Below are 22,116 nucleotides of genomic sequence, written 5' to 3'. Positions count from 1 at the left end.
TTTTGTATTGCTCATTGATCTAATTGTTTAGTCAGACCATGAACTGATTATGTTGAGTAACTTTTATTTATTTGTCTTATCTTGCTCTGTGAAGCCCTTTGGGCTGCATGCTATGATCTGATTGGCTGTGGTTTTAGGATTGTTAGGCTATTTAAATGAAGTTGAAATAGGCTTTAATGTTAGGCCTATAAAAACTGCAAACAAAACGTTGTCGAGAATACACTAAAGCAGCTTTCTGTTGTGTTTTTTGTACTTTGTTGTGTTTTTGTACTACCAAAAGTGGGGCAACTATGTAATATTTTGCATAACTTTACTTCAGCGTACATTTAATTTTTGGTTAGTTTTGCAGACAGCAACAACAACACTAGAGGTCAGTGTCGTCTTACGATTCATTATTTCCCCACTCAACCATGTGTGTCAGTGATTAACCATACAGTCTATGGATTAAACCAACAATGTAGCAGCAACCGTCTGAACCACATCTTTCAGGCTGATTTCTAGAAGGAAACCAGATGTTATCATAAAATAATAGCCAAAGTATTTTAATCTAATTTCAGAGTGCTGAAAGCCAAACAGGCTAAATTGGATGCCACTTTATATTCCCTTAACATTGCACCTGTCTCTATACGTACTTGCAGTGTAGTGCAGACATTGCTGCAAAAGGCAAACAAACAAACATTTCTGGACCCCAAACCCTTCTGAACCTGGCAGCTCAGTGTAATAAACATAAATGGATTTGTTGTTGGGCGCTGGACCACAGGTAATTATCAAACCTGTAGGTAGATATTTGATTGAGGTAAATGCGTAGTCGGCCTTGCACTAGGCCACCTCTTCCCTTGTGGAAGCTGTTTGAGACTTACTGCTGTTGGCCAAAGCCAACCCAAACACGCCTCCACGCTTCTCTATACCAAAGCAGCTGGTGGGCATGCCAGCGTGGTTTTAGCTATTCTACAGTAACTCAACAACAAGGGCACAATGGAGAGGGATGCATGGAGGCTAACACCACTTCATGCTGCAGCTGAGAGGGGCCACAAACGTGTGGCAATGCTTCTTCGTGAGGCTGTGGTTAAAGACATCACAGTAAAGAAACTACTCTGCACTGTCCTGCACGAGGCAGACACCGGGAGGTAGTGAGGAGACTGGGGCCGAGCTGGGAACATCTTAACGTTGGGAAGACACCTCTGCAGGTGGCAAAGAGTAGAGACACACCAGACCATGAGTGCATTGCAATTTTACTCATGCAAAATGCGTTTCTTATCAAATTACGTAAGGGGAGTTAATAATACAAAGCACAGGAAGAAAAAGCCATCTTAATTATCTTTTATAAACTATGTGCTCATGAGCAGGGACTCTAATCACTAAAGAAAATATGTTTTCCAAAAGACTTAAGCCAATAAAATTGAATATCTGAAACAGTCCTCATGTGAAAGGAGATTCAAACAATTATGTGGGTCAGTAACAATTTCAAGTCAGAGATTTGTCCTCCTAAAGTAAATTAGCCATGAATCTTACAGACATGTCTTGTAGACTTGTGATGCCCACATTTGTTCAAAAAGCTGATATGTATTACACTAATGTTATGCTTGAACTACTGGTTGGTCTGTATTGATTCAGTGCTCAGTTTTTTTACTTTGATGTGTAATGTTCTTGAAAGGAGGTCTTGCAATAGTAGCTATGTATCCGTGCGCAGTTGTTTAGGTAAAAACAAATCTGCTGTTAAAGACGTAATATTCAGTAATTCATGGCTTTGCTGACAACATTTCTGCAAAGATGCAGATGGTGCTGAAGGGTCGGAAGATGGTATCTGCTGATGATGCACCTTCCGCCGATGTGTTACTGACTGTCACTAAAACCAAAACCACTGGAGACCTAAATGATCATGGTGGGAATTTTTTTTTCAAGCTTTGGGTTTCCTCACTTGCAGTTCTTGGTAATTATTTTCTATCCCCCCACTTCACTTTTCCATTATGTCACCGTTTCTTTCATTACTCAATTATATTACACCAGAAAGTGCTTTGTCACAACAATACACTGAGACACATCATGGCCCAAATAAACAGACTTTAATAAGTGGGTACAGATTTAAAAACGATATATATGTTTTCTCTACGTACAGCGTCGGCTCTGGAACCTTACTTCTGGATAGGGGTTGGACTCTATTCTTCTCCGGAGTTGCTCAAGGTGTGAGGGGCCGGGCGGGTGTGGGGATACTCACAAGTCCCCGGTTAGGTGCTTCGTTGTTGGAGTTTACCCCAGTGGACGAGAGGGTCGCCTCCCTACGCCTGCGGGTTATGGGGGGGAAAACTCTGACTGTTGTGTGTGCTTATGCACCCAACAGCAGTTCAGAGTATACGGCCTTTTTGGAGACCCTGGAAAGAGTCCTGTATGGGGCTCCTGAAGGGGACTCTTTAATCTTGCTGGGAGACTTCAACGCACATGTGGGCAATGATGGAGACACTTGGAGGGGCGTGATTGGGAGGAACGGCCCCCCTGATCTGAACCGGAGTGGTGGTTTGTTACTGGACTTCTGTGCTAGTCATGGATTGGCCATAACAAACACCATGTTCGAACATAAGGATGCTCATAAGTGTACGTGGTACCAGAGCACCCTAGGCAGAAGGTCCATGATCGATTTCGTTATCGTATCATCTGACCTGAGGCCGTATGTTTTGGACACTCGGGTAAAGAGAGGGGCGGAGTTGTCAACTGATCACCATCTGGTGGTGAGTTGGGTCGAGTGGCGGGGGAAGCCTCTGGATAGACCTGGTAAGCCCAAACGTGTAGTTCGGGTGAACTGGGAACGTCTGGAGGAGGCCCAAGTTCAGGAGGCCTTCAACTCACACCTCCGGCGGAGCTTTTCGGGCATTCCTGTGGAGGTTGGGGACATTGAACCAGAGTGGTCGGTGTTCAAAGCCTCTATTGCCGAAGCCGCGGCGGGGAGCTGTGTTCTCAAGGTCCTAGGTGCCTCAAGGGGCGGTAACCCTCGAACCTCCTGGTGGACACCGGTGGTCAGGGAAGCCGTCCGACTGAAGAAGGAGGCCTTCAGGGATTTGTTATCCCGGGGGACTCCCGAGGCAGTTGCAAGGTACCGACAGGCCCGAAGGGCAGCAGCCTCATCCGTGGCCGAGGCAAAGCAGCGGGTGTGGGAGAAGTTCGGAGAAGACATGGAGAAGGACTTTCGGGCGGCACCAAAGTTGTTCTGGAAAACTGTCCGACACCTCAGGAGGGGGAAGCAGGGAACCATCCAAGCTGTGTACAGTAAGGATGGGACGTTGTTGACCCCAACTGATGGAGTGTTAGGGCGTTGGAAGGAACACTTTGAGGAACTCCTGAACCCGACAACTCCGCCCACTATGTTAGAGGCAGAGCTGGAGTATGACGGGGGATCAACACCAATCTCCCGGGGGGAGGTCACTGAGGTCGTCAAACAACTCCACAGTGGCAAAGCCCCGGGGGTGGATGAGATCCGCCCGGAAATGCTGAAGGCTCTGGGTGTTGAGGGACTGTCATGGTTGACACGTCTCATCAACGTTGCGTGGAAGTCGGAAACAGTGCCGAAGGAGTGGCAGACCGGGGTGGTGGTCCCCCTTTTTAAAAAGGGGGATCAGAGGGTGTGTGCCAATTACAGAGGCATCACACTACTCAGCCTCCCCGGGAAAGTTTACTCTAAGGTACTCGAAAGGAGGGTCAGGCCGATTGTCGAACCTCAGATTGAGGAGGAACAATGCGGATTCCGTCCTGGTCGTGGAACGACGGATCAGCTTTTTACTCTCGCAAGGATCCTGGAGGGGGCCTGGGAATACGCTTATCCGGTCTACATGTGTTTTGTAGACTTGGAGAAGGCGTATGACCGAGTTCCCAGGGAGTTACTGTGGGAGGTGCTGCGGGAGTATGGGGTGAGGGGGTCTCTACTCAGGGCCATCCAATCTCTGTACTCCCAAAGCGAGAGCTGTGTCCGGGTCCTCGGCAGTAAGTACGGACCCATTTCCGGTGAGGGTTGGCCTCCGCCAGGGCTGCGCTTTGTCACCAATCCTGTTTGTAATATACATGGATCGGATTTCGAGGCGTAGTCATGGGGGAGGGGGTCTGCAGTTCGGTGGACTAAGGATTGCACCACTGCTTTTTGCAGATGATGTGGTTCTAATGGCTTCATCGGTCTGCGACCTTCAGCACTCACTGGATCGGTTCGCAACCGAGTGTGAAGCGGCTGGGATGAGGATCAGCACCTCCAAATCTGAGGCCATGGTTCTCAGCAGGAAACCGATGGACTGTCCACTTCAAGTAGGGAATGAGTCCTTACCCCAAGTGAAGGAGTTCAAGTATCTCGGGGTCTTGTTCTCGAGTGAGGGAACAATGGAGCGTGAGATGGGCCGGAGAATCGGAGCAGCGGGAGCGGTACTGCAGTCGCTTTAACCGCACCGTTGTGACGAAAAGGGAGCTGAGCCAGAAGGCAAAGCTCTCTGTCTACCGGGCCATTTTCGTTCCTACCCTCACCTATGGTCATGAAGGATGGGTCATGACCGAAAGAACGAGATCGCGGATACAAGCGGCCGAGATGGGTTTTCTCCGCAGGGTGGCTGGTGTCTCCCTTAGGGATAAGGTGAGAAGTTCGGTCATCAGGGAGGGACTCGGAGTTGAGCCGCTCCTCCTTCGCGTCGAAAGGAGCCAGTTGAGGTGGTTCGGGCACCTAGTTAGGATGCCACCTGGGCGCCTCCCTAGGGAGGTGTTCCAGGCACGTCCAGCTGGGAAGAGACCAAGGGGTAGACCTAGGACCAGGTGGAGGGATTATATCTCTTCGCTGGCCTGGGAGCGCCTTGGGATCCCCCAGTCAGAGCTGGTTGATGTCGCCAGGGAAAAGAAAGTTTGGGGCTCTCTGCTGGAACTGCTACCCCCGCGACCCGACCACGGATAAGCGGAAGAAGATGGATGGATGGATGGATATATGTTTTTGAAGGGCCAAGGCGCCATCTTAACGGAAGTCATTTTTAGTCTGCAACATTACTGTGGAGATATTGTTGTTGATTTTTAGCAAGTTGGTTAAGTTAGCAATGACCAAACTTAATCTCCTGAGGCCTACTGATACATTGACTCTGTATAACTACCAACCAGTTGTGTAACAAAGTACCTTTACTTAAGTATTGTATTTAAATTCCATTTTAACATAATCATTCTTAACTTGAGTATTTCCATTTAATGCTAAATAAAAACAAAATAAAAAGTATACTTTGTATTTCTAGTACACAAAAAATATGTGGCAAATTGTACTTTTTACTCCCCTACATTAATTTAACATTCATACATAGAGTACCAGTATGCTTATATGATGTATGTAGTATACTGTACTGCTAATCTACCCAGTTGTATACAAAGTATCTGAAATTGGCATCATATTGACCAACTAAAATGCCCTTACATGTATTTTCTTACTGTTAAAAATAGGATAGTATTATATTCTCTAATATTATGATAACGTATATATTGATAAATAATATCCATTTTACATACAAACCCCAGGAACAGAAAAAATGTCCGACTGTGGTTTTTAGTGCTCTTTATAGTAATGACCAATGCAATTAACGTTGGGGACCTACTCTCGCGGTATGAAAGTCATGTGACATAATTTTGTGTCACGTGACATTGTTTTGTATGAGACGCCTTACTCTTGCAGACTCTGGATCATGATTTAAAATGGCCAGAAACGAAGAGAAGCAACAAGGAAAATTGAACAGACTGTGGCTTCAGAAAGAGAGAGAGGGTACGCAGCCAGAAGCCCAAAGTATATGCCGTATTTAATTCATATTTGCAATAAACAAAGATACGGAGTGCTAGCTTTGAGTTTTAGCTACAGTGATGCTAACTCACAGTTTTTACTTAGATTACTCCATCCGGTTGTAATGAAAGGTGCTGCCTTTTGGAAGTAACATGAAAAGCTAGTTCACATTTCCTTACAGTGCTTATTTCCTAGCATTCACCATGTAGCTCATTTTAAACACTAAGCTCCTGCTAAACTAATGGTTCATTTCTTTGTATAATTTACAGAGGGACGCATCAAAGATGTACATGAGAGGAGACCCAAGCTGGTAATGAAAAGTTATTAATTGTTATTAATGATCATTGATCAATCAATAAAACTTCACCTCAATTGCCTTATTTCGACTAGTTTATTTGAGCCAACCATTTTCTTTGCAGTCTACGCTCAATTCAGCTTCCTCTGTGAAAAAGTGGATCCTCGGCATCAAGAATGAAATAGAATATTATTTGCAGGTAAGTCAATTGTAAGTACTGTGTCACATTAATTCAACAACGTTTCTAATGACACTGAAATAATGTTTTCCCTGTACGTCTTCTCTCTCAGCAATCCCAGCTGTCTCACTACCCGGAGAGGAAGATTGCTGAGTTCCAGCTGCGCATTGAGTCTTTAGAGAAAGAGTACAAACGCTTCATCACCAAACTACGAGTTCTCGACCCAGCATGCAAACATAAGCCATGGACTCCTAGAGCATACTGCAAGAGGAGAGCAGACACGCACGACACTCCAAGTATCGGTCAGTGTGTTAAAGCTTATGACGTATCTCTCGCACGCAGTGAAAGCTTGGGTTCAGTTTGCATATTAACAGGCTCTAGAAATATATTATAAGTATCATCCTGTTTTGAGTCTTTTAAAGAATTGTCAAATATAGGCAGCACATTGCAAGTCGGCATGATATACATGAATAACCAGACGGTTAAGCGTTTTTTATAGTCCTCTAAGAATTAAATAGTGGAGAAATTTAACAAAATGTGTGTTTTTTTCATTTAATTTAAAACTTGCAAGTAAATATAACTTTTTCATCTGATATAACAGAACAATAAATATTTCCAGCTATACACCGACGTATGTTTACATGCATGCACACTAGTAGACAGGAAGTCAAATTGGGACACAAGTTTGATTTAACTGATTAACTTGTTGAAGAGTCTCGTGATGTGCGAATACACAGTAAAAAAAAAAACGTTTTCAGACATGCAGTATTGTATATTTGTATTTTGCTATTAGTTGTTCAATATCCTTTTTTTCTGATTACATTTCATTATGGGTAAAGTATTTCTTTAACACACCAGCAGCTGACCTCAATCTGTGTATCTTCACTCCTATTTACAGATAAAAAACCTCGGCCCTGTGACTCTCATGAAGGCAGCGGTCAGTCATGTAGAAGTGAAAGCGACTTGGTTGGAAATTTGACAGGATATTTCAAAACCTCAGCCCCTGAGAAACAGCGACCTCTCAGCCAATCAGAGACCAGGGTTCAAACCCCTTTCCCCACCCACCCAAACTCAGACCCCTCAGAGGCAGTGAGTGCAGACCAGGACCAGCCCCTCTCCTTTGACCACACAAAGCTGGCGATCGCGGCTGCTGCGTTCAGGGGACCGCCGGTTCAGCGGGGCTCCTCTCAAACACAGAGCCTCGCCATGGTGCTGCAGTCTGGCCTGCCCAACCTTGTTAATGCTTCATTAATGCAAACACAGTCAACCCAGAGCAGAGACACACAGAACCATTGTGGTGCGAGGATGGGATGTGTTGTTGGGCAAGAGCGTAACTCAGACTGTGAGGCCGCAGAAAGGATATCATCCAATACTGGGACAGCGGAGGAGAGGAAAGGCCATGTCCTGGGACTTGACTGTTATTCTTCTTCTGATGAGGACTGCGACACGTGATGATCGTGAAATGTAATGGTCCTCTACATTTTTAAATGCAATAAAGTGTTTTATGGAACCCCTTTCTGCTCTGAATTAATTTAAAGACTTCCTTAATAGTGTTGGGTCATGCAGGTGAGATATTTATGTTAGAAATGTTAAAGTTGTATTCGTATTCCTTTTAATCCTGTCATAATTTTGATAGGCCCATATTTTCTATATTTAAGTTTCTGTGACTATTTACACTTTTCGATTATGGATCACGATGTCATAATTTGTAATGAGTACACAGAAAATCTTAATATTTTCCTCACAAGCCATGCGTAAGGGAAAGTTCATCTTTGCACGAAAGACATGAGTAATGTCATAAATTTCAGGTTCAAAAATCTTTGTAATTTCAGTCATCATGACCACAACATTCTCCGTTATGCAACAGAGAGACGGAAGACGGTGAGAACCAGGCAGCGTTCATTGATATATTTGCTGATTCAGTTAATCTTTTTAGTCACCTTGTCTGGTTTTAATAACTAGAGCAGAGCCACTGAACACGGCCTGGTTAGACCCCACAACCCCACCCTCCCACTTAAACACTCAGTGCTGCCGCTGCTGCTGTCAGGGCTGCATGTCACTTCTGGGAAACAGACACTTCAGCTTGTAGAGCGCAGAATGCCTGAACAGTTTATGGTTAAGGTTGACGTATAGTTGCCCTTTCAGTTAGAGCTGTGAATGCAGAATGCAAGGTGGGTTTCCCTTTGTCTCTGCAGGTGCCTGGAGAAAGGAAATGAAACTCAGTGGACAGAGAGGCCTGAGAGCTGTTTGTAGTTACTGAATTAAACACATATAAATACAAATGTACACAATGTACAAGACTAGCTCTGCTTCAAAAGTAATGTAAAACACAACACAGTTAAACAACGTTGTAGTGTAAGCATTCGTGAGGCAGCCCTCCAGTGCAATGCTGCATGTCTTGTTTTAAGGTCCATCTATGAAGCTGAAAAAATGCCCTTTATCAAAAACCACTTAACACCCACTTAATGGTGCTAATAAATATTTATTGGGGAAACAACTGGAAACTGTTGCAACCACAGTGAAGGAGCAGCGTAACTGATCTTTATCCTATGAAAGAAACCCAATAGTGGCAGAAAGACCACAACGGCATTAACTCCTCACTGAGTGGGGACGAAAGGGTGCTTACGCGTTCAGCTTTCCTGTAAATTCATCTCGGAGGTATTATCTGGGGTTAATTTTCACCTCTGAAGTATCGCTGTCTCACACTACAAGCTTTTCAAACGCAGCAGTGCCAATGTAGAGACACATTTTCTTTTCATGTGGCAGCAAAATCTACCCACCAACAATGCGCTGTGTTCTACTGAAACTGTCGCATCATTGTTTACTAACACACATTTGAATGAAAATGCATTATTAAATGGTTAAAAACTAGGGGTAAATGTTCAGATTCAGGGCATGATTCAGATGTGAAGAAGTTCAGTGACAACTAGAAGGAAAAACAAATTCACTGTAGGCTATGTTGCACACTATGTTACCTGTGCCAAAGACCTGTTGCGCTGCATGTGAAATGCTGGGCAGGTGACTGTGTCTGATCACTCTTTCCTTTCGTGGAATTTGTGAAAAGGTCTCATTCTGATCTTGACTTGATGGTGGTTAGTGAGGTGGGGGTCATCTTAACCTCTAGCTTCCGTTCCCTTCAGACTGAGCTACAGCTTTTGAAATGCACACTGCACAGATAAGTAAGCACATAGCTAACTTTAAACTTTGTTTTAGTTTAGAGTGACAGGTAGTTTTAAAAATTATGTAGAATCGCAGAACAGGATACATTGGCTGGTATTACAATTGATTGGCTTGTGTAAATTAATGACAAGTAATGAGCACTTGTCTTCCGCCCATGGTGCGTGTGGGAGGGACTTGTGGGTGGTGAATGACTTGACAGCTGAAGCTTCTTTTTTTAAGACAAGAGGTGAGAAGACAAAAGAACACACCTTCATGTGCAGAGCTGTTAGATGCAAACAGAGTTTGGACCTGCACCATGAGCGTTGACCAGAGCTATCCGTTCCCACAGGTTTTCCTTGTGGATGGAGGTGGAGGGCCGCAGCACTCTGCCCAGCCTCCGAATCTTGTACCCTGCTGGTCCTACCCACCCCCCCAGGAGAGGGTGAGGAGCCGTGGGAAGAGTCGGGGCTGCATGGGGGTCAGCCCCGCTCTGTCCCTGATCGTACTCATGCTGTTCCTGCTTGTGTTTGCGGCCCTGGGGTTTGAAGCCTACCAGATTATGAACATGCAGGAAGAACTGAGAGAGTTAAAAAAGGTAAGGGACAACAGGCTGTGATGGATGTACTAGTCAAAGGAAGAAGGCATGAGAGAGTGGTTTCAATTTCATTTGTAACCGAATTTCATATCACTCTGACTTACTGTATTCAAGCTAATTATCACTACAGCAGTGTGTGGCAAATAAATAGATTTGAAGTTGTAAATATGTGACTGCTGTGTGTAGAAGGTCAAGAGCTGGTAAGTGATGACTCTTTGGACATCTCTTTTGACTCCAATGTCATTGGTTCCCAAAAACGAATGCATTACTTTGCGTTGAAGTTTTTTTTTGGAGATAAAGCTGCGTATTAAAAAAAGGTGAGGTTATCTCACCTTTGCACGGAGACAAGAGTCTAGAGGTGTAACGTGGGAGAGTGGAACACCGAGCTGGAAAGTTAACACTGCAAAGTTTAATAATGAATTCACTTTTTTTCTTCTTGACATGATTTAAAGAGTTAATATATTTCAGCTGTGCTGTGACCTTTAAAGACGCAAACCAGGGAACCTATTGCTGCATCTGTGGTCTCTCGTCCAGTGAGACCGGATTTCCTCTCTTGACTTGTGCTCTGAGGGCTTCGAGATAAAAGCACTGAGAGTCAACAGTCTGTGATGTGGTATTGAGAATTCTCTGTTTCTCCTGTGTTTCACTTTAGGTTCATTCTGCGACTGAGTTTACTACACCTCAGACAAAAATTGAGTTTGATTCACCTCAGAAGCAAATTGGTAAATATAAACACCACTCACCACATATCTTTCCCAATGGAGTGAAAAAGATGATATGACTCTAACCTGATGGTTGTTTTCAGGTGATAAACCTGAGTTGATTGAAGAGAAGAACAACAGACCTGCAGCACATGTGACAGGTAACATAACAATAAAAAAGAAACCAATCCCCAGATTCTCTATATTACATAGGACAGAAAGAGGTAACAGGATTTCTCCTCTCTTGCAGGGCGGATTGAAACCTTAGTGTTCCCTAAGACTCTGCGCTGGGATCCTCATGCAGCGCGGTCATTCCTCACTGGAGCCGTGGCCTACAGGTTTGAAGATGGTTCCCTGCAAGTCAATGAGACGGGACTCTACCACATTTATTCACGGGTGGAGTTGATCTTTCAGCATTGTTCTCCTACCTCATCGTTCATACATTCGGTGTTTGTGAGGAGAGCAGGACACCGCTCGCCTCTTACCCTGATGGAGGCCCACAGAGCGGGTTTATGCTCTCAGCCGAGACACGCCTGGACCACAGAGAGTTACCTCGGCTCCGCCCTGAAGCTGCAAAAATTCGACAGAGTATTTGTGAATGCATCTCACCCAGATTATCTTAGTCACGCATATTATGGCAACTTCTTTGGTCTCTACAAGATCTGATGGTTTAATGTTTTATATTTCTTAATTTAACTCCAAAATCAGAATATAAACTGATCAGAATGTATCTGAATAGCTTAAATTGCTGATTTAATTGCTAGAATGTATAAAGACTGCACTGAATAGTCTAATATGAAATGGTCTGCAATGTTAAAACCCAGGGAAATATTGCACACTGTCTTTATAGACAGATTTAAAACTGGTGGTTAAATCAATTGAAGCATTTTCCACACATTCACACAAGGTGCCTTTTATTACATTACATTACATTGCATTGCATTTAGCGGACGCTTTTATCCAAAGCGACTTACAATAAGTACATTCGACCAGGAAGACACAACCTTGAAGAAAACAGAATCATATAAGTACATCAGGTTTCATAGAGCCAAACATTTAAAGTGCTACTCAACTGGCTTTAGGTAAGCCAGTCCTTTATTAGTATAAAAGTGCTTCGTTAATAGTTCTAACGCTCGAAGTGGAGTCGAAAGAGATGAGTTTTCAGTTTGCGCCGGAAGATGTGCAAGCTATCTGCCGTCCTGATGTCAATGGGGAGCTCATTCCACCATCTTGGAGCCAGGACAGCAAACCCACGTGTTTTCGCCGATGGGAACTTGGGTCCCCCCCTTTTATAAAATGTAGAGTCTGTTAACACTAACACGCTTGTTAATTTGTAGCCTTTTTAAAATATTTATTAAAGTGTGGATCTGACATGTATGATGTCAAAATATGTGAAAAATGTTGGTAAAATGGTTGTTTGGAAGTAAACAAATAAATAATTTAAGTTGATTACCTCATGGTGACATTTTTTGTTGAACAAATCTGAAAAATAATTAATGTTTTGAGCAGTCTGCCGTGTTTACACCCACATGACCTTTGTTTATGACCACTGGAAAGTATTTAGATTAAGAAACCAACTCAAATGTGGCTTTAGTCCTGATAATGAACTTGATTTACATATGTTCCATTGAGAGACAGAAGAGTTATAAAGCAAGAAGGTTTGCATTTTTGAAAAATGCAGTTAAACTCTACAAAGCATTAGCAGAAATCTTGATTTTTTTTCAACAAAATCATTCAAAACATTTAGCTTGCAGACCACAGAGCAGTGCACTTGCATCATTGCAACTGCTTTAGTTGCAGTTTGACAGCTTCTATGCACTGTTCTTTTTTCAGTACACCACAGGCATTTATGACAGTGATGTGTGAGAAGATGCACAGGCTGGGCACAGATGAGGAGACTGAACAACGAGGTTTGACGTGCATTTCCTTCCTGTGTGAAAATCACAAGGGTCTTTCTTTTGTGCAGGTCGATTTTTGCTTAGAGTATAGTATAGTCATTTTGTGCTTAACCACATATTGCTCACAGAGGCTCAGGGGTTAATGATCAAAGGAGAAAAAACGTTTTGTGTACCGTTTCTCATCAGCATGCTAGCGTGAAAAAAGCATGAGTAAGGGATATTGTGTAGAGTTTGCTGAGTGGATCATTTCCATTTTTACTAAATAGCAAATAAAAGCAACATTTCCGAAAACAGATCAATGGTTAATTTTAAATATGTCATGTCAAAATTGATCCGTTCCGTTTCTCAGGCCCACTCCAAGATGCAATACAACAAAGTTATAGAGTAGACCCACAGATGAATAGGTGTTCATGGTTTTACTCAGCAAGTTAATTAGCATAATTCAGACTACTTAAACTGCAATCAACAGACTTGTTGTTGCATATTGTTCCAATAATCCCTTTCTACCTATCTTTTTATGATGCTGTCTGTCTCCATATCAGCCCCGACACAAAGCCCCTGTCAAGCTTTTTGGAACCAGATAAGGCTGCAGGATGTCACGATCTGTCTGTGTTGTGTTTTGTCTTGTCTAGATCTGTCTTTTGTTTTTTGTCTGTGTTGTGTTTTGTCTTGTTTAGATCTGTCCTTGGTTTCCTGTCTGTGGGCCCTTCTCACTTCGGTTAAATGGATTCCTTGCGTCCCTCACTTGCGTCGTTTCCCTGTGGCTAGTCCCTCCCACCAGGGAAGCATGGAGGGACGCAAGGAAACCACGAGAAGCAGGGATATTAGTTTTAAGAGCAATGGGACGTCCTTTCCTCCGGAGCGTCACGTGAAGCGACGTCCGTTTGTGATGACGCTGCACAGCTGATCGTCTGACAGCAACCAGCTCTGTCCCCGTTATTTCCACAAACACCCCCGCCTCTGTTAGTACACATTTACTGACACAATAATTTGTATCATCTGTTGTAGACCCAAATAAATAAAATAAAATAAGAACTAATTCTCAAAAAAGATAAACGCCATTCTTAAAATGTATAAACGAACATTAGTTGGATTAATATTGATTAGAGTGCACAATAGAAATAAAATAATTGAGAGAAGAAAAAGAGATATGTTATCTATCAAAACCCAGTTAGATTAACATTCATTGGATTGCACACTTTGTTTGTTTGTATATGTAGCAAATTAACATTTTAAATAGCACTTAATGACTGACTGAATGGAAATGACCAGCGGCGCCGGATTCATTTCAGTAGTGGGGGGCCAAAAAGTGCGTGTGTATGTGACATAGATGACCATTACATGTATGTGTAATGTGTATTTGTAAAGCGCTTTGAGAGTCATTGATAAAGCGCTATAATAAATATAAGGATTATTATTATTATTATTATAGCCTACTTGCCAACCCTCCCGATTTTCGCGGGAGACTCCCGTTTTCCTCCCGGGGTCATATTTATCCCGCATTTCTCCCGATTTCTGACTAAATCTGATTTGTTTCATTCTAACATAACGCACCAAATGTTACTGTTTCCACTCGGACTTCAATACAGCTACACCATTGTTTGATTTCCATGGTAACGTGTCTCTTTAGTAGCGCGAGCAAATGAAAGTCTGAGAGGGTCTTCAGGAGGAAGATAGTCAGAGAAAACAGAACAAGAATGGACAACTCAACCCTCTGCTCACTCCTTTCCTGTACATTAAACTATACAGACCAGCCCACATATGACAGCGCAGTTGCTCATTCCATCTCTTCTTTTTTCCTGCTACGCTCTTGTTTGACAAGCTGAATGTTGACTAGTGTTTGACTGAAGTAAGCTCTGTGAAAAGTTCCAGTTATTAACTCTGTATTTACAAAGCTGTCATCTCCACATTTGGAGAAAGTTACAAGCCGTTTGACAGCATCACATCTGCATATTTCACAGAAGGCTCGTTTAGTGGTTTTGCAAATAATTAACCACTCTCTGTTTTTGTACCATTCTGCATTGAAGTACCTTTCTCTTTACCCAAATAAGCTTTTATTTGCCCGTCACAATGTCCCGACAACAAACCTTCATGCAGTCGGAACCAGCCTGTTTCGGTTCAACGATGCCGGCGGCGGCGGTTTTGACAGGCTCTGCGGCCGCAGAGCTGCTGCTGGGGTTCATCTGGCTGCGCTGGTTCTATGGTTAAAGGACCAGGCTCCGGAGTTGTGGATGTCAGGGATGTGACATTGAAGTTGTTGAATTTCAGCTTAGTTTGACTGTATTTTGTTTTCTTATGCGCCGGTTCTTCTGACATGTTTGCAAGTTTATCTATCTAGGTTAACGGCTGACACACACTGTACAACGTAACACATAACGTAAACAACGTAACAAATAAACACATCTCAGCTTTGTTATTGGTTGTAATGTACATGGATACATTTGAATGGTGTGACAATGTCCTATTTGATTGGATTAAAATGTACATATTCTTCCTGTTATGTCTGCCTGTATTTTACCTAATGCAAAGTGACCTGCTCCATCGAAATCAGTCGCATTGATCCGAAGACACATTTTGAGTTGTATACACTGTTGGAAAGAGGAGATTCCTAGCTTTCTAATGATATCAGGATTGTTTTTGTGCTATATTAAGCAAAATATTTCACATTATATAATGACTGTCACCGAGTCATCATTTTGAGAAAAAGGCCTTTAAAGTTTCCTCTTCTCTGGATCGATCTGATTGATTATTAGCGGAGCAAATGATCAAAGTATTAGGCCTACGGAGGGAAGATATTTTCGTTTGGATTACTGGTGTGGGGGAAGCTCGCGAATGTGTGTGTGTGTATACGTGTGTGTGTTTGTGTATTTTTGCGTTTGTTTCCCGGGGAAAACTCTCAGGAGAAACACCGGCTGTTGTTATGCTTGCTGTGACGTCAAGTTACTCCGTTCTCCGCTTGTAATTATGCCATTAAAAGCTTCAAAGCTGTATTTATCATCTGAATTTGCCGAAACAAGTTTAATATTCTGAAAGCCAAGACTTTGTTTATTTGAAATCAGATAAAAACAAACTGTAACGGACCCTGCCGTGTTATCTATGATTACTATACGCCATATATTCATAATGTCAGCGGAGGGAGGGGAAGCGGCGCTGTGGAAGAGCAGAGTGGCGAGTGAGAGACGAGCTGTGTTCTTCCCTTTACAAGCTTAAAAAATGCTAATGAGATTGAATATAACAATCAACAATAACAAAATATACACAGCTAGATCAGATGACGTTCTTTTTAGATGCGACTTTAGAGTAGAGGGGAATTATTGAAACGGGATGTGTACAGTGTTCCGTGGCATCCGCTGCTGCGAAAATGTGGGGCAGGGCCGTAAAATGGGGGGCCAATGGCCCCCTGGCCCCCCTGCTTCCGGCGCCCTTGGAAATGACAATAAATGAAAATGTAAAACGAAAAAAGCGACCATGAAAATGTTTCCAAAAAATGAATAAAATGATTTTTGACCACTTTGTTGTTCAGATATATCACATATTTGTAACTAAATGATACATTAATTGAAACAAAACACGGTATAAACTGAGGATTGACTCCCGTGAGGTTCATGTATTTTCTTCACTCCGCTGCGAAACTGCTCTCATGTCAAGAAGCATCAGATCAGTGCATGCACTGCATCGTCCAATCAGTGAGCGATACACAGTAAGGGGGCGGCGCGAGTGTCTGAGGATTTCATCGGAGGATGGTCTGGTGGTTCCTCGATTATAGCTCCTCCATTATCGCTCCTCGCTCCTCCGGCAAAAATAAGGCCATTGGGACGCTACTCAAGATGGCGCAGACAAATCAACTTCCGGTGAGACCGAGACCGAGGAGCGAGGAAATGAAAAATAAGAGAAGTGAGAAGGGCCCTGTGTGTGTTCCCTACCTGTTCCCTCCTACCTGTTTACTTGATTGTGTTCACCTGGTGCCCCTGTGTTTTCTCCTCCCTCCTCACCTGTCTCTTGTTTCGTTGATTAGTCTTGTGTGTATTTAAGTTCTGTTTTTGCTGTCTGTCATTGTTGGTTTCTCGTTTGTCTGAGACTGTGTTCTCAGGGTAGTGTTCTGTTTTTTGTCACCTACAACCTTGAAATAAAGGTATTTTTCTCTGTTCAATCTGCATTTGGGTCCTGCCTGTTTCACTAACCCTAACAGAAGAAACCAACCAAGAATGGACCCAGCAGACAGTTTGTACGAGGTGAAGTACAATTTAACATGCTTGAGGAATGACTTTAGATATGCCTCCAGTAGTGAAGAGAGGCAGTCAGTTATTTCTGCGGCACGCCAGGAGGTAACCTCAAGGCCCTGGTTGAGGGAGTTGCTACCCGAGTGGGTGGAGGACTTTTTGGGCAGCTTTGAGGTCAAACCTGTTTCCCGGCCTGCTAGCCCCTGGCATGCTAGCCCCCTGCCTCCCAATTACCAGCCTGACACCATACGTCTCGGTGTGTTCCGTCTGGCCCCAGCAGTCCCCTCTCTAGTCCCCTCTCTAGTCCCTTCTCAAGACCCCTCTCTAGTCCCTCCTCTAGTCCCTCCTCTAGTCCCTTCTTTAGTCCCTTCTCTAGTCCCTTCTCTAGTCCCCTCTCGAGTCCCCTCTCGAGTCCCCTCTCGAGCCCCCTCTCCAGTTTCCTCTCAAGTCCCCTCTCGAGCCCCCTCTCCAGTTTCCTCTCAAGTTCCCTCTCGAGCCCCCTCTCCAGTTTCCTCTCAAGTTCCCTCTCGAGTCCCCTCTCCAGTTTCCTCTCAAGTCCCTTCTCAAGCCACCTCTCAAGTCTCCTCTCGAGTTCCCTCTCAAGTTCCCGCTCAAGTTCTCTCTCTCGAGTCCCCTCTCGAGCCCCCTCTCCAGTTTCCTTTCGAGTCCCCTCTTAAGTCACCTCTCGAGTTCCCTCTCGAGTTCCCGCTCCAGTTTCCTCTCCACTTTCCTTTCAAGTCACCTCTCGAGTCCCCTCTCGAGTCCCCTCTCGAGTTCCCTCTCGAGTCTCCTTTCGAGTCTCTTCTCCAGTTCCCTCTCCAGTTCCATCTCGAGTCCCCTCTCCAGTCTCCACTCAAGTCCCTACTCAAGTGCCGTTGGAGGTTCCGCTGGGGGTCCTGCCAACTCTATGTCCTGTCCTGTTGGGGGTCCCGCCGACTACTCTTCTGCCGGGGGTCCTACCAACCCTATGTCCTGTGCCGTTGGAGGTCCCGCCGACTACTCTTCTGCCGGGGGTCCTGCCAACCCTATGTCCTGTGCCGTTGGAGGTCCCGCCGACTACTCTTCTACCGGGGGTCCTGCCAACCCTGTGTCCTGTCCCGTTGGGGGTCCCGCCGACTACTCTTCTGCCGGGGGTCCTGCCAACCCTATGTCCTGTGCCGTTGGAGGTCCCGCCGACTACTCTTCTACCGGGGGTCCTGGTGTGCATCTGGACCCGGTGATGACATTACCTATTGACGCAGCAACCACTGTAAGTTATATTCTTGTTTAATTAGACTTCTCTGTTTCATTTATTCGACTCTGTATAAATTGTTATTGTAGCTTAAACGGCTAAATCGCGTTTGAGAGATTTTAAATCTCAGATCTGCTCAGGCGAAACCTGCTTTACAGGTCTCAGCACTCAAGCCTGCATTAATATAGGCACGGCCAGTCTATTGTCGCCCATCAGCTGTAGATAGTTAACTAATTAGAGGGCCGTGGCCCTACAGCTGTGTGAACTGAGCAATCAGGCGTCCATTTTTGGGTAGCTCTTTCCTGGAGCGTCAGCTTCAGCGTCAGACAGCCGAAGACTGACAAAGACATTGGAGTCCTGCGGGAGTAAGACTGACAAAGACATTGGAGTCCTGCGGGAGTCACGAGGGAGGCAAAGAGGAGGCAAATCCTACTCTGATTGAGCTGGAGTCTTATTTATCTTTTCTTTAGTTTTCTAGCCCCTCATGCTATAATCATGTGTATTTTCTCCATTCCTGTTCATGTGTCTTCTCGCAATTATCACTGGCCCCGTGTATCTCCTAATCGATATAACCGGCCTGCTCTCGTCTATCCCACGTGCTCCACTGAGATCCAACATCTAGTTTCTGGTGGCCTGTGGAATTGCCAGTCAGCTGTTCCTAAGGCTGACTTCATCTCTGGCTACGCCTCCCTGCAGTCTCTGGATTTCCTTGCTCTCACTGAGACCTGGATTACTCCATCCAACACATCCACCCCAGCAGCTCTCTCCACTGCATATTCCTTCTCCCATACACCCAGACCCACTGGCAGAGGAGGTGGCACTGGTCTCCTGCTCTCTCCCAAATGGAGCTTTTCCCTCTTCAAGCTACCTAACTTCACTCCTTCTACCTTTGAATTCCATGCCGTCACAGTAACCCATCCTATACAGTTAACCATTGTTGTTCTCTACCGTCCACCAGGCGCCTTGGGGGACTTCTTGGAGGAATTAGATAATCTCCTCTCACTCATCCCTGAAACTGGCCCTCCCGCTGTACTTCTCGGAGACTTCAACCTCCAGACGGGGAAGATAGACGAACTAACATCTCTGTTAACCGGCTTTGCTTTCTCACTGTCTCCGTCCCCACCGACTCATAAAGCTGGCAATGTCCTTGATCTCATATTCTCAAGGAACTGCGCTACTTCTAACCTCTCTGTAAACCCGCTCCACACATCCGATCACTTCTTCATTTCATTCTCTCTATCCCTTTCCAAACATAACAAACTAATCTCTTCCCATCCTGCACTTGTCCGCCGTAACCTTCGCTCCCTCTCCCCCTCTACCTTTGCCTCGTCGGTGCTCTCAGCCCTCCCTTCCTCTGATTCGTTCCATCTCCTGCCTCCAAACTCTGCTGCAGAAACTCTCCTCTCTACTCTCTCATCCACTCTGGACTCGCTCTGTCCTCTCACATCTCGGCAGGCTCGTCAGTCCCCTCCTGCTCCCTGACTAAATGATGCACTGCGTGCTAATAGAACCGTCCTTAGGGCAGCAGAGCGGAAATGGTGGAAATCCAAACACCGTGACGACCTCCTAACCTATCAAGCTCTCCTCTCCTCTTTCTCTGCTTCAATCTCTCAGGCAAAAAGCACTTTCTTTCAAGATAAGATCCAATCTTCCTATTCCAATCCTAAAAAACTATTTTCCATCTTCTCCACCCTCTTGGACCCTCCAAAAGCTCCTCCCCCCTCCTCACTTCTGTCAAGCGACTTTGTTACCCACTTTGAAAAAAAGGTTGATGATATTCGCTCTTCTTTTTCTGACTCACCTTTACTCACCGCTGGGTCACCAGACCCTCCTTCCACCAACACACTTACCTCCTTTTCCCCTCTCTCTCCAAGTGAGGTTCTTACCCTCATTACCTCTGCCCGCCCTACCACCTGTCCTCTGGACCCTATCCCTTCAAACCTCCTTCAGACTATCGCTCCTGATATTCTACCGTTTCTCACCCATTTCATCAACACTTCTCTAACTTCTGGTCACTTTCCAAACAGTCTCAAGGAGGCAAGAGTAAACCCTCTCCTAAAGAAACCCACTCTCAACCCGTCTGATGTTATAAACTACAGGCCTGTCTCTCTCCTCCCGTTCCTGTCTAAATCACTTGAACGCGCTGTCTTTAAACAACTCTCCTGTTATCTCAATCAGAACAACCTTCTGGATCCGCACCAGTCTGGTTTCAAGGCAGGTCACTCCACAGAAACTGCTCTCATTGCTGTCACGGAGGAACTGCACACTGCCAAAACTGCATCCCTCTCCTCTGTCATCATCCTATTGGACCTGTCTGCTGCATTCGACATGGTGAATCATCAGATCCTCCTTCGCACTCTCCAAAAACTTGGAGTTTCAGGCTCTGCACTTTCCCTCCTCACCTCATACCTGAAAGACCGTACCTACAGGGTGAGTTGGAGAGGGTCTGAGTCCGACCCTTGTCAATTAACTACGGGGGTCCCTCAGGGCTCTGTTCTTGGTCCCCTCCTCTTCTCCCTGTACACAAACTCGCTCGGATTAGTCATTAGCCTGCATGGTTTTTCTTACCACTGCTACGCTGATGACACCCAATTAATTCTGTCCTTTCCCCGCTCAGAGACCCAGGTCGTTGCACGCATCTCTGCTTGTCTAGCTGACATCTCTCAGTGGATGTCTGCTCACCACCTCAAGCTCAACCTTGACAAGATTGAGCTGCTCTTCCTCCCGGGAAAAGATTGTCCCACTCTTGACCTAACAATCAACATCGGCACCTCAGTTGTTTCCCCGACTCAGACTGCAAGGAATCTGGGTGTGACCCTAGATAACAACCTGTCCTTCACTGCAAACATCGCTGCTACAACCCGTTGCTGCAGATACACGCTTTACAACATCAGGAAGATACGTCCCCAGCTGACTCAGAAAGCGACTCAGGTTCTGGTCCAGGCTCTCGTCATCTCACGCCTAGACTACTGCAACTCCCTCCTGGCTGGTCTACCTGCATGTGCCATCCGACCTCTGCAGCTCATCCAGAATGCAGCGGCTCGTCTGGTCTTCAACCTTCCTAAATTCTCCCACACCACTCCGCTCCTCCGCTCCCTTCACTGGCTTCCGGTAACTGCTAGAATCCACTTCAAGACACTGGTACTTGCTTACCATGCTGTGAATGGATCTGGCCCTTCCTACATCCAGGACATGGTTAAACCGTACACCCCAGCGCGTGCACTACGCTCTGCATCAGCCAAACGACTCGTTGCGCCCTCGCTGCGAGGGGGACCCAAGTTCCCATCGGCGAAAACACGTGGGTTTGCTGTCCTGGCTCCAAGATGGTGGAATGAGCTCCCCATTGACATCAGGACGGCAGATAGCTTGCACATCTTCCGGCGCAAACTGAAAACTCATCTCTTTCGACTCCACTTCGAGCGTTAGAACTATTAACGAAGCACTTTTATACTAATAAAGGACTGGCTTACCTAAAGCCAGTTGAGTAGCACTTGAAATGTTTGGCTCTATGAAACCTGATGTACTTATATGATTCTGTTTTCTTCAAGGTTGTGTCTTCCTGGTCGAATGTAAGTCGCTTTGGATAAAAGCGTCAGCCAAATGCAATGTAATGTAATGTAATGTCCTGCCAACCCTGTGTCCTGTCCTGTTGGGGGTCCCGCCGACTACTCTTCTGCCGGGGGTCCTGCCAACCCTATGTCCTGTGCCGTTGGAGGTCCCGCCGACTACTCTTCTACCGGGGGTCTTGCCAACTCTGTGTCCTGTCCCGTTGGGGGTCCCGCCGACTACTCATCTGCCGGAGGTCCTGCCAACCCTGTGTCCTGTCCCGTTGGGGGTTCCGCCGACTACTCTTCTGCCGGGGGTCCTGCCAACTCCATGTCAAGTCCCGTTGGGGGTCCCGCCGACTGCTCTTCTGCCGGGGGTCCTGCCAACCCTATGTCCTGTGCCGTTGGAGGTTTCGCTGGGGGTCCTGCCAATTCCATGTCCTGTCCCGTTGGGGGTCCCGCCGACTACTCTTCTGCCGGGGTCCTGCCAATCCCATGTCTTGTTCCGTTGGAGGTCCCGCCGT

General features: G+C 45.4%; 2 protein-coding genes across 3 annotated transcripts; both read left to right on the top strand.

Moving 5' to 3' along the window:
* The first annotated feature begins 5,619 nt into the window (after positions 1-5,619).
* On the top strand, positions 5,620-7,753 carry si:dkey-86e18.1 (uncharacterized protein LOC557342 homolog). Of its 2 annotated transcripts, none has more exons than XM_034230028.1 (5): positions 5,620-5,755; positions 6,040-6,080; positions 6,190-6,264; positions 6,356-6,545; positions 7,142-7,753. In XM_034230028.1, exons 1-5 carry the CDS (start codon positions 5,689-5,691, stop codon positions 7,693-7,695), a joined length of 927 nt encoding a protein of 308 aa, XP_034085919.1. In that variant the 5' UTR covers positions 5,620-5,688; the 3' UTR covers positions 7,696-7,753. The 2 variants fall into 2 exon arrangements, with proteins under 2 accessions (XP_034085919.1, XP_034085917.1); XM_034230026.1 differs by having other exon boundaries at positions 5,660-5,776.
* A 1,908-nt stretch (positions 7,754-9,661) lies between these two features.
* Positions 9,662-12,147, top strand: faslg (Fas ligand (TNF superfamily, member 6)). The gene is made up of 4 exons (XM_034230030.1): positions 9,662-9,997; positions 10,650-10,719; positions 10,803-10,859; positions 10,949-12,147. Exons 1-4 carry the CDS (start codon positions 9,719-9,721, stop codon positions 11,362-11,364), a joined length of 822 nt encoding a protein of 273 aa, XP_034085921.1. The 5' UTR covers positions 9,662-9,718; the 3' UTR covers positions 11,365-12,147.
* The last annotated feature ends 9,969 nt before the right edge of the window (positions 12,148-22,116 follow it).

The sequence above is a fragment of the Gymnodraco acuticeps genome, unplaced genomic scaffold (assembly GCF_902827175.1).
Source record: "Gymnodraco acuticeps unplaced genomic scaffold, fGymAcu1.1, whole genome shotgun sequence".
NCBI lineage: Eukaryota > Metazoa > Chordata > Actinopteri > Perciformes > Bathydraconidae > Gymnodraco > Gymnodraco acuticeps.
The sequence above is the reverse complement of the archived record's forward strand: the minus strand, read 5'-3'. Positions and strand labels throughout refer to the sequence as shown.